The sequence below is a fragment of the Dermochelys coriacea genome, chromosome 9, assembly GCF_009764565.3.
Source record: "Dermochelys coriacea isolate rDerCor1 chromosome 9, rDerCor1.pri.v4, whole genome shotgun sequence".
In the NCBI taxonomy this organism is placed as follows: domain Eukaryota; kingdom Metazoa; phylum Chordata; order Testudines; family Dermochelyidae; genus Dermochelys; species Dermochelys coriacea.
Genome location: NC_050076.1, coordinates 64,685,958 through 64,698,937, shown reverse-complemented (window position 1 = coordinate 64,698,937; position 12,980 = coordinate 64,685,958). Strand labels below are relative to the sequence as shown.

General features: G+C 44.4%; 1 protein-coding gene across 2 annotated transcripts in view; it reads right to left on the bottom strand.

Moving 5' to 3' along the window:
* GABRA3 (gamma-aminobutyric acid type A receptor subunit alpha3) overlaps positions 1-12,246 on the bottom strand; it is a 134,011-nt gene extending 121,765 nt beyond the window's left edge. For both annotated transcript variants that reach the window (XM_043492271.1, XM_038417440.2), the window contains exon 1: positions 12,089-12,246. In XM_043492271.1, coding sequence (XP_043348206.1) covers positions 12,089-12,105 — 17 coding nt within the window. In that variant the 5' untranslated portion in view covers positions 12,106-12,246. The remainder of the gene's footprint in view (positions 1-12,088) is intronic.
* Positions 12,247-12,980: the final 734 nt, after the last annotated feature.

The following is a 12,980-nucleotide window of genomic DNA, read 5'->3' as shown; positions in this document are numbered from 1 at the left end:
AATGGCCCCTTTTAGGTGGCTAAGCTTAGTTTCACCCTGGTAATGACACTGCCAGAAACGGATGAAGTTTGGGCATCAGGTGGTTTCAATGGCCACTTGGCTGTCCTGCCTCTCTAGTATGTTCAGATTTTACATTAATGCTCAGCTGTATTTTTATTGTAATGTTACTGCATAGTTAACTGTCTTTCCCCTTTTAGGTCTCTCAGTATGCTGAGGCACCTTGGAGTGGCAGTACCAAATCAGAAGCTGCATACATACAGTTTGTTAGGGTGCCTCCATATCACACCGCCTCATATTTGATTATTCAGAGGAGGCCCAGTACTGCCACAGCAGGTAGAGTTGGCCTTTGAGAACCCAAAAAGTCTTCAGCTGTTGGCACCCCGATTTGGAAGACCAAGAAATGGTTCAGCTTTCAGATTGTGAAGGCTCAGTTTAATGCCAGTCTGCTGGGGTTTACAGCAACCGGGACAACACGCTGGTTTCTGCCAAATCAACTAGGACATGAGGCTAGGCCCCATGCACAGAGACATTCCTGGTTTCAGGTATGCAATATTGCCTTAGCTAGCTCCAAACTGAGATGATAGTTATCCATATTAATGTGGAATTGAGCGTGAGCATGAGGTACAAGAGTCAAATACCAGTTCTGTGGAGAGTAGGACTGGATCTGGTAAGGAATTTTTCAAGAAGACCCTGTTGGTGCTAACTGAAGGTTACCTAGTGTGCTTTAACATAGTACTGGTTAAAACAATAATACATTAATGCACACCAACAGGGTCTACATGGACCAATCAATGTGCAGCATGTTAGTATGCTTTAGAAATCCCACCCCCATAGAGCATATTACCCCATATAGACAAGCCCTGAGATGCATTGAGAGCTGTATAAAGATCCATGACTGGAGCAGCTAGGAGCACATCTCATCAGGAATGAGGTACATTAGCTGAACTGTGTGGAGACCCTGCTCTGTAATAGCAAGGTCAATGCAGATCATAATTGAGGTGCATCAGCAGAGCAGTTTAGGGGCCCAGAACTCAAAAAGCCAGGAGTGTTTTAGATCAGAAGTGATGTAGAAGGGCAGAGTTCCTTGAAGGCTCAGTACAGGACCTAAGAGATATACCCACAAAAGTAATCCAAGATTTTACAGCGGTGATCCCAAATGCTGCAGTAACAGCTTTGCAATCTGAAGTGTTTTGGACCTGGAGATTTTTGCCTAAGAGTGAGCACAGAACAAAGTACATCCTTTCCAGACCAGCTTTGCAAAGAGCTGGTGAGATGGCAGAGTGGAGGGATGCAGGGAAACTGATACAGAGGAGGAGGAAGCCTCACACGAAGGCTATACTTTGAACTGGGGACGCCATTCTGACTGAGCTAGTGTGTTAAAAATAGAGTAACTGGTGGGGCAAGCAGCAGGAATGGCTAAGCACCCAGAGCACATGGCTAGCATGTTAGATGGGTATGTACTGGGGCCATTAACTTCTCCTGCCACTTGCACCACTGCAGACACACTACTTGTAGTGAGCTAGCTGGATTAGAGCTAGCATAGGTATGTCTCCTGGAGCTAGGAATCACAACTCCAGCTCAAAGCGTCAATGGACACATACAAAATGGGAAATGACTGCCTGGGAAGGAGAATTGCAGAAAGGGATCTGGGGGTTATAGTGGCTCACAAACTAAATAGGAGTCAATAGTGTCATGCTGTTGCAAAAAAAGGCAAACATTATTCTGAGATGAATTAGCAGGAATGTTGTAAGTAAGACACAAAAAGTAATTCTTTCACTCTACTCCACACTGATTAGGCCTCAGCTGGAATATTGTGTCCTGTTCTGGGAGTCACATTTCAGGAAAGATGTGAACAAATTGGAGAAAGTCCAGAGAAGAGCAACAAAAATGATGAAAGTTCTAGAAAACATAACCTATGAGGGAAGATTTAAAAAATTGGATTTGTTTAGAAAAATGGTTCTCGTTAATCTCTGAGGATAGGACAAGAAGCAATGGCTTTAAATTGCAGCAAGGGAGATTTAGGTTGGACATTCGGAAAAACTTCCTTACTGTCAGGTTGGTTAAGCACTGGTACAAATTGCCTAGGAAGGTTGTGGAATCTCCATCATTGGAGATTTTTAAGAGCAGGTTAGAGAAACATCTGCCAGGGATGGTCTAGATAATACTTAGTCCTGCCATGAGTGCAGGGGGCTGGACGAGATGACCTCTCGAGGTCCCTTCCAGTCCTATGATTCTATACACCCTAGGACTGGAAAAGTTGTGGGAAGGAGCATAAAGGAGGAGGATGCCAGATATGTGGAGGAACCAGGGATGTAGCAAACAAAATCTGTGGTAATGCAGGCTGGTTGAAGACCATGGTCAGTGAAAGCAAGAGCTGAACTGGATACTAGGATGGTATTAATGTTGACCACAGTTACACACCAGTCTACACCAGGAAACTGACTATGGCTCTATCAACTCCTACGCATGCATCCTGTAAAGGGCCCTCATTCAGCAGGGTACCTAGGCATATGGTTAACTTTACAGTCACAACAGTCCCATTGAAGCCAATGGGACTGCTCTCTTCCTTAAAGATAGGCACATACTTAAGGACCCTTCTAGCTCATGGCCATGGTGCTGAAAATAATTTGGGTCCATCTGCACTAGGGCAGAACTGTCTTCATTACCAATTCAGGTGGATGCTTTGCCAGCAATAGCTCAATTTCCTAGTGCAGACAGTGCCGCTGAGACTACAGGAGATAGCCTGGCACACCACTCAACCTCTCCTTCCTTTCGTTTGTGCTTGATTTTTATTGGGAAAGTTGAGGTGGGAGTGATGGAGTGTGAGTTACAATTAGAGCAGTCTGTGGTCCTCAATCTAGTCAGGCTTTTTCTTGAAGGGAATGGAGAGAGAAACAGGGCCAGATCCTGAGAGTTGACACTTCTGCATACATTTGCTCAGATGCATTGCTTCAACTCTTGTAAATAAAAGCAGGGGTCATGGGCTGGATTGTGCCTAGTGGACACTGGCTGGCATTGAAGCTGCATTAGCCCCAGGGCAATGGTGGGCCAGATCACCCATGTTCTTATATCAAGGCCCATAAGCATCTGATCACCTCCTATGAGTAAAAATAATGTACAACTCAGCATTCTTTCTTCCTTCCTTGCTGGCACAAGGCAGGCTTAGGGGCTCTTTTAAATCTCCCCATTGTTCCCAAGCCAGATCCATGGGCCATTTGGGATGGTTTGAGTGCACAGGAGTACCCCCGCTGCTCCCCTGTGCAAAGGGACACTGGCTGGACCCCTCTGAGCACAGGGACTTTGACTGCACCTGTCCTTTTCACCAACAAAAGGACCAAGCAAAATCTAGCTCTGTGTGAGGCATCCTCTATAAATCCAACAGTGATTGTCTGAATAGACTGTTTAATTAAAAGGGCTGTGGGGAGGTGATTGGTTAAAGCACCTCTGTTTTTAACTGACTAGTGATGGGGTCGCCAAGGTGCTAGCACCGAAGAGCCTCTTTCTGAATGGCTCTGTCTCTCAGGCTGTTTTCATGCCGTGTCTGCAAAGAGAAGGTTGTTTATAGTAGACTTTGATCCAGCCTGAAATAAGAAATCCATTCCTGTACAGCAGAAAGCCCTCTAGTAAGAATGAGCAGCCTGAGCGCTGCTGGAATTCATCCCCACGACATTGTAATGCTAGTAATTCTTGCAGTCTGAATTAACCCTGCATGGCACTGTCCCCACAGGAGGTGCCTAAAAAAATTGTCTATTTACCTCAAGCCTTTCATAGAGGAAGGTCCCAGAGAACCTGACAAACTGATCTGCTTGTTTTTATTATTACATGCAAGGATCACTTTCCCCACCATGGTAAGAGAAAGAACATAAGAGCTTCCTTTTCCTCTCACCAGCAGAAGAATCTTTGAACTCACAAGCACCTGTGAGATGCACCCAGAACAACCCCAATGACTCAAAACACACACAGAGAGAAAACCTGTGGGAATCCCACACAGACCTAAGAGGCACAAAGCTTATATATTTATCATCAGGCCTTGCAAAGAATCTGCCACTCAGACCAAGTGTTAGAGACACATGGAAGCTCCCAAGTGTGGTTTCCGCACTACAATACCAATACAAAATACTCACAAAGGCGGAGGCACGTGAGGGGAAAAATAAAGGGAAAGGGCGATATGGAAACAAGGATGCTCATTGGATTGAGAGTTGAGCCCCAGACTGGGTTTGTTTATCCACACTCCCCAGTATGCTGGTGACTGTGATAATTATGAGCAGGGTCCAAACCACCACTGGGTTTAATTTAGCAAAACCAAAAGCTGCTCAACAATGTTTCCCATAAACCAAAATTAATCCCAGTTTCCCCCCCGTAATTTGCCTGAAAGTGATTCCAGGTAGAGACTAGTTCATAACCACCACAGCTACAGGCAGGCGCACAGACTCAGCCACAAGTGTAACAACTTAATACTAGTCCAACCAAACAGCAATTAGAGGCAGACACAGATTCACAACCATTGCAACTGCAGAAAGACTGACTCACAATCACAGCAACTGCCAACTCAGACTAGCAACCACAACAGCACACACAGAATTGGAAATCTGATGCTGCAGACTATACACATGACTGACAATGCTATTATTGTGTAGGAAGAGAGTCTGAGACATAAGCCTTTGTATTAGAGGCCTAAGGTAAAGTAATAGTCAAAACTTTGCTGATCTAAAGCATAGTTAAGTTGTGAGTAAGAGGCAGGACCTGCTCACAGAATTTGGCAAGAACAGGGCTGATATTGCAGAAATACACATTCCTAAGTAGTGCTAGGCACAAGAGTATATACGTAAACATATTTCAGAAGGGTAGTACCAGAACACCTCGATACCAACACATTCCCTAAAGATAACAGGAACATGCTGACCCGTCCTAAAGATAAGGTCAGGATGACAGTGTAATGAATAGAGATGTACACAGTGGTGGGTGGTAATCAGCTATGTCAGAGGGTGTCAACTAACAATGTCAGAGAGGCAGTACGTAACTTGTTTGTATTGATGTATAAAATGGAGCCTCAAAGCAAGTGTCTCTGGCTAGCCTTGGGAGGAACAGAAAGTCCCACCATTCACTGAGCTGGGCCATTGTTACAAGCATACAAGTATCAGTGGTCCGGTAGAGTCTGTGGGATACTAGTACCGTGCTTTGTCAACAATAAACCTGGCTGGGTGCCTTCGTACCTTAACAGATCTTGTGGTCATTGGGTGGTTCGCTCGAGGTCTGCTATGTCAGCTGTCTGCACAAAGCTGGGACAGCACACACAGCCAAACATCTGACCACATTGGTGACCCCCCGACTACTGATCTGGGAAGTAAGCAAGCTGTCCTCTGTAATAATTGCATCCCACAAACCAAAAACACCAAAAAATATCACACCACAAAAACACCAAAAGATCTCAGTATACAGTGAAGAAACCCCCAAGCATCAAAAAAAGAAAAATGGAGTGCATTATAAATAAAAAACTGGCCAAATACACCTCAATCTACCATATATGAACAATTATGTTGGCAATCGCATAGATACCACCATCAGTTAAATTAAAGCAACTGTATTATTGCTTTATTACTGTATTATTGCTGTACATCATTTACAACGTGCATAACATTGCTAAACTGTTTAACCAACACACAGGTAAAAATCAACAAATGAATGGCAGCAAACAACACGAAGGCAAGAAAAAAAAACAAATTGGTAAAAAAATTAAGTTACACAGTAACTACAAATTGGATAAACAAATTCCCTGGTAGTACCAGTCACAATTTGGGATCAATAAGGAAGACACATGTTATTCAAAACAATCTTGTTCGGTGTCTGGGTACCAATACTAAATCCTAACACAACAATATTTAATAAATTGATGACTTTCCATTCAGTAGGTTATCTGAAAAACAGCATCCATAAAAAACAACTGAATCTATGTCAGTTACTAGTGTATCACTAAGTAATGTAACCAATAAAACAAAAAAGCTACCTGTTCCTGTTTCCTACCCAGTAAAGCTTACCAGAGGGTAACAACCAGCAGGAAGGGTATAAAATGGATGGACAGTACTTTGTAGTAACTAATTACAGAACATTTATATATAAAGGCCTTATTTGTAATGTCACTGCTCCAAATGTCTGTTTTACTTCTCATATATATAGCACTGTGGAACACACTGTAATAATGCCTATCCCAGTATTTGAAAACACTCAGCCTACTACTAATGATAATACAGGTTGTAACTGTAATTGCCCTAATAAAAGTGTATTGCCATCTGTAGTACCACAAGGATGAAACTACTACCCCAAATTAAAAAAAAATGTTATGCTTCAATATAAGGTGGTATCATATGTACACATACATACTATACATATATACCCATATACACTACAAATGTATGCACCACATCCATGTTACTCATATATATTAATTATTTAAATGTGCCACCAAGGCTCAATCATAAAACTACATTCCTCAAAGTCCCAGGCCTAACATTCCCAGGTCCACCATAAGGAACTAAAAACAATTGAAAAATAAAACCTGTCCACCAATCGTACAAAAAAATGTGCAAATTACGGAACAAATGAGGCATAAAAGTATAAATGGTAAAGTAAGGTAACCACATAACAGTGTTTAGCCCAATGAGTCATCTTCAGCCCGTGCATTATGCTTTTTTGAAATCATGGGTAAACATCCTCCCCATAAAAAGACAAAAAGTGGGGAAATGTAGTAGGAAGAGAGCTTGAGACATAAGCCTTTGTATCAGAGGCCTAGTATGAGGCCTGAGCTAAAGTAGTAGTCAAAACTTTGCTGGGCTAAAGCAAAGTTAAGTTGTGAGCAAGAGGCAAGACTTGCTCACAGAATTTGACAACAACAGGGCTGATATTGCAGAAATACACATTCCTAAGTAGTGCTAGGCACAAGAATATATAGGTAACATATTGCAGAAGGGTGGTACCAGAACACCTCGATACCAACACATTCCCTAAAGATAACAGGAACATGCTGACCCATCCTAAAGATAAGATTAGGACGACAGTGTAATGAATAGAGATGTACACGGTGGTGGGTGGTAATCAGCTATGTCAGAGGGTGTCAACTAACAACGTCAGAGGGGCAGTACGTAACTTGTTTGTATTGATGTATAAAATGGAGCCTCAAATGGAGTGTCTCTGTCTAGCCTAGTGAGGAATGGAAAGTCCCGCCATTCACTGAGATGGTCCATATCTTAATGGTCCGGTAGAGTCTGTGGGATATTAATATCGTGCTTCATCAACAATAAACCTGGCTGGATGTCTTCGTACCTTAACGGATCTTGTGGTCATTTGGTGGTTCGCTCGAGGTATACTGTGCCAACTGTCTGCGCAAATCTGGGACAGCACACAGGGAGAACACACACACGCAGCCAAACATCTGACCACAATTATCTATACATAAATGTACGTGTGAAACTAACTCGCACCTTTGGCATGCCATGCATCACTAACTGAAACCTTGACAATCTTTTGTTGTGATCCTTGCACCTCCCTTCACCTTCCTCATTCCTGTTGCCTTCACTGACGTTATTGAGACAATAAATAGGTGCTTATTCTTTACCAAAAGAGCTATATCCTCTATTTTCAAAATTTTATACATGCACGGCACTAAACAGATTAATAAAACTATCTGTACATGTAACCCACAGACCTCCTGGGTGTGGTGCTCTGTCCCCTCTAGTGGCACCAAGACCACTTACAGATTAATGAGTCTGCTACAGCCTTCGCTAAGAGCCATGTGGCTTTTAGCTCATGCAATAGAGGCTCATGCATTTAGCTCCAGAGGTCCTGGGTTTGATCCCGTCAATGATAGATAGAGATAGTGGTACAGTGTAATCCATACACAGACATTCTATGTTCACATACAATGTAAAAAGCCATGCCAGCCATAGATACATACATACTGAGATACTATATGCCAGTTGTGGGCAATCTATGGCCCATCAGGGTAATCCGCTGGAGGGCCACCAGACCGTTTGTTTACATTTGCATGGCCGGCTGCAGCTCCCAGTAGCCATGGTTTGCCATTCCTGGCCAATGGTACTGGCTGCTGCTTTCTGCAGCTCCCATTGGCCGGGAACGGTGAACCGTGGCCACTGGGAGCTGTGGGCGGCCGTGCAAATGTAAATAAACTGTCTGGCAGCCCACCAGCGGATTACCCTGACGGGCCGCAAGTTGCCCACCACTGCTATATGCATATATACTGAATACTCAGACTGGGTACATCTGAAATGTACATATGTGCAAAATGAATATACATTTAGCTCAGAGACATGGGAGCAGGAGAAAGTGATGGCAGTAGTAGGGACTGGAGGAGTATTTGAAAGGCAGGATTATTTACAATGCTATCTGTCTGGCTGTGTAATAATGACAGGATTCGGTCTGTACATTGTGCTACTTTTTGTAAACATTTAGCAGGAATACACCCACAGATAAGGGGCTGGGCTTTTTTCTTCAGAGCTGAGCTGGAGCAAAACTGAGGAAGAGGAGGACTTGAAAGGAACGAATGAGAGAGAGAAAAAATGAGTGAACACTGAAATAGGAAGAGAGGAAAGGAAAGGGGGGATGCTGAGAAGCAGAATGAAAGTAAGTCTACAAAATGGAGAAGGATGGGGAAAGAAGGAGGGAGTAAAAGAGAAATGTATAGAAAGAAGGGGATTGAGAAAGAATTAAGGTGGGAAGGAGGGAAGTTTCATGACATATTTGTCGCAAAAGACACAGAATCAAAGAAAAAACAGAGCTCCCTAGATGCTGACCTATCTGCACAGTGGTGCGCAGAATGTACCTGTGCATATACACATACTGCGCTTTTTACCATACAGGAAAAAGCAAGAGGAAATTCCAGGAGAGGTGGTGGAATCTGCAATCAGAAGTATGTGCCAGAGGGTACAATGTACAGCCCAAGCACCAGCAACTTCTCAGATCTCCATTTGTTAAGGGAATTGGACACTATTGTGCTCACTTGCCTCTATTGGCTTTGTGTATCAGGAGGGAGGGGGAAAGCAGACACTGGGTATAGTCTGGATAGGCAATCAGGCACTGGGTACGCTCTGAAGGACAGGTAGCTAGAAACTCTGCAGGAACAGTGGCATCGTTTTCAAAACCATTGGAGATCCTTTAGGTTGAAGGCTCCTCGTTTAGGGCAAAGAGGTGGTTAAAAAGCTACACTGAAAGGCCAGGACTGCATACATAGCACCAGCATCTTCATCCATCTGTAGAGGCACCTCACCCTGACTAATCCCATTGTCTGGAGTGGCAATGTGCTTGTCTCCTGCCTAACTTCTCTCCTCACATTTTAGGACCCTGTTAGTTCTCTCTTTCACCCTCATCCTTGAAAAAGATGAGGTGGCTGGGTGGTGGATTAAAACAATTGCCCTCTATGTCACTGGATCAAGACCAGCCTCGGTGAATTGTGCCCAGAAATCATTACTCACTGGAGGGTCTCAGCCCATTTTTCCTGTCTGAAGACACCACCACACGAGCGGACAGCTGGCAGACTCACCAGCGAGGTCAAGGATCTAACTGGCCATGAGATTAACTGCTCATTCACCCCTCGGGGTGGTTCCTCCCAGCCAGGTGTACAGAGGCAGTGTGGGGGAAGCTCGCACTGCTGCTGCTGCTCAGACTGTGACTGCTCTGTGGGTAACAGATTTCAGTGTGTAGGCTTGTCAGTCCAATGCTTAACAACACTATTCCTTTTAACAGATCCACGCCTCAGAGCCCAGCATCTCAGGGTGCCCAGGCCCGGAACCCCATATCCTCACCTCTGCCAACCCCCCCAACTTCAGAGTCCATCAGGTCTGGCTGGTGGTTGCGTTGGTTTCACTCTCTCCTCTTTCCTTCATGCACCATCTCACTCTAGAAACCTGGCTACAAGATTATCCCAGTCCAGAAAGTTTGTATATCCCATTCTTGACCTCACGTCCTACCAATGCAGTACCCAAGCCCCGAGGAGCCTTCTCTTTCCTCTACCAGTCATGAGATGGTGTATATAGTAGAACCCTGCAGTGGGTCTGAGATCCCGCAGAACCTGTTGCCATAATAGCAGGAGCTGGTAAAATGTACTTTTTTGCAGGTGGGATTGGGTGGGCAAAAACCGGACTGTGGTAATTTGCCAGAAAACACTAACTCTCTCATCAGTTTGCCACATAAAAATTGTGTCTAATTCTGTTTATATATATAATATATTGACCAACCAATTTTGTTTTGTTTTTTTAGTAGCATGGGAGAATCGGTCTCTCCTGCGGGATCTAAGGTTTTTGCAGATAGCATCAGGATAAAAACAAACACAAAACAATGCAGGAGTTGGAATTGCATGGTGGGACAGGAGCGAGATTTAAAAAATAGTCCCACTCAGGGATCTAGTATATAGGGCTGCATAATAGTTAATTCCCAGGAACTCTACGTATTTTATGTGGATTCCACCAAGCATAAGTCTCCCAGAATGTCCTGTAGCACCTGTATTATTCCAGATCAACCAGAAGCACTATAGTGGAGATGCCTCAGCCTTCCAGGGTTAATCATCTTTGCAATACAGTGCTTGCAATAGGTAGGAATCACTGAGTCCTTACTACTCGGTGCTGTGTTTTGCTCTCTCCCCAGTCTCTTTGCTTGGGCACCTGCACAGATGATGTGCCCCCACCACTTAATCAATACACCCTTTCAAGCATCTCCATTGGGGCTGCAGCAGTCAGCATCCTCCTCCTGAAGCAACAAGCTAAGCGGCTGCTCCCAGAGAGCAGTCGAAGGAACTGTCATTTAGGCACACTGACTTTTCATGCAGCTCCCTCAATAGCCCCTTCTTTTAAAAAAAAATAAGGTGGGGGGGAAGAAACTCCTTCGCCAGAGAATCCCTCCAGAACAAGCAGGTTGGAACCAAAACTAAACTGCATCCCTTGCTCATGCTGAGCAGATTCCAGCTTGCTTCAATGCCGCCAGCATGCTTTAACCAGCTCTTTAATACTGCAGACCTGATGCAAGTACCATCAATGCAAGGGAAGTCACTGGAGAAGGCAGTGTAGAAAGGGTCCGTTCTAGTCCACAGCTAATTCTCCTCTCAACCCTCACCCCCCTTTGCTGATCTCCAGCACAAGCCTATCATCTCTCATTCCCCTCTCCCTCCCTCTATAACTGAGCAGATACCCACAGTGCTGCTCAGCATTTCAGAAAAACGCCACAAAAGGATGAGGGTCTATCAAACAGCTCTTTAGCCTCGCAGATGTTTGTGTCCACCCATCCAATGAACAAACCATCTTTACCCACATCAGCAGCGTATTGAAGAAAAGAATAAAACATCTGTTTGTTTACCCTCTTCTATTGTTGTTCATAGAACAAGCAGCAGCTTGGATTTAAAAAAAAAAAAACCCTCTAAGCAACAAGGAACAAATGAGGTTTGCACAGGTCAAGAGAAAGGGCTGGCCTTTGTACTTTCCATCAGAAATACCCCCTAGATTCTCAATGTATCTTTCCATTCTACTCTCATCACCCATCCACAGACATACTCATTTGTGTCCCTGGACAAAATTGTTATTTACAACTTTGCTGTACACACCCTGCTTCCAAGCAGCAGTAGCAAGGGGGAATGCAGTAAAAGAGTTTATGTTTCTTTCTATTTCCCTTCTGATTTGGGCAGTGGCATAGAAAGGGTTAAACAAACACTAGCCATTAGTCATTTCCTTTCTGTCCCCCTCAGGCATGTTGCTGGTTATGGAGAGCAAGAGAGATGTATGTGCGCACACGGATAGCGAGATAGTCATTGGCAATAGAGAGGTCGACCTGCCTCTAAGTTAATAAAAAGGAGAATGGTTATAAATAATGAATAGAAATTAATAATAATTGTTCCCATCTCCAGCAATCAACATTTAATCCATATTTAAAAAAAAGAAAAAGAAAAAAGCCAGAGACACACAGAGCTTGCCATCGCGCCTGCAGATCATAAAGAGGGGGAAAATAACCCCAAATCCATCGAATTAGAACCCCCTACTACAAATAAATTCACTGGGACAAAGAAAAAAAATAGAGAAGCATTTGTATTCCTTACCACGCCACTCGATCCATTCCCCAGAGCTGCCGGGAGAAGAAAAATGAATGAGCTGGAGCGAGTTATGGGATTGTTGACGTTGGGTTTCCTGCTTTCTTTCTTTCCTTCTGTCTTTTGCTCTCCCTTTTCTGTAGGCTTGGGTTTTCAGTTCGTGGCTGTCTGAGCTTGAATGCTCTGCTGTTCCAGCAGTATCTGAATACAGTGGTTGAGCTGAAAGCATTTAAACCTCTGTTGCTTCAACTGAGGCTAAAGTATGGTATTCTTGTATCTGTTATGGGGGAAAGAAGCTCAGAGAGACAGCAGACAGGGGTATTATTGTAGGGACGGCTGCCTGAGATTTTCCTTTAGTCGTTCTGAGATTGGAGATGAAAGGAAAAAGTCTCCTCCCCACCTGCCTCATTCCCTCCCTTCCCCAGTCTCTGGAGGAGGGTTTAACAGCCCTGTCCGTGCAGATCCCTTCTTCCTGGAGAGCAATGAAACAGAAAATACAAAGCAAAGGCACATCAGCCGCACACAGGAAAGAGCACAGTGTGGAAGGGACACCCACTCTCCCCCCTGCTTCGAAACCCTCCAGGTGGAAAAGCCAGTGTCACAAGGCATGGCCCAGTGCCCTCTAAGCGTGGGGCACTGGCCTGGCCTGCAGGTGGGCAGAAGGACCTGCCCGAGCAGAGTCCTTCTCAGGAAGGGAGGGAAGCAGCAGAGGGGGATGGCCAAGAACTTGGTGCTGATACTTCCTGGTCAAAACAGCTACCTGTTGAGTTGGTAACTCCCAAACACTATAACCAACATTTAACAGATGGTGCTAAACCAGGCACTCACTTGCACCCAGGACAAAGCTCCCCACCCCTCCCATCTTTTAAGCACGTTCACTGGGCAGGGGTGCTTTCACTAT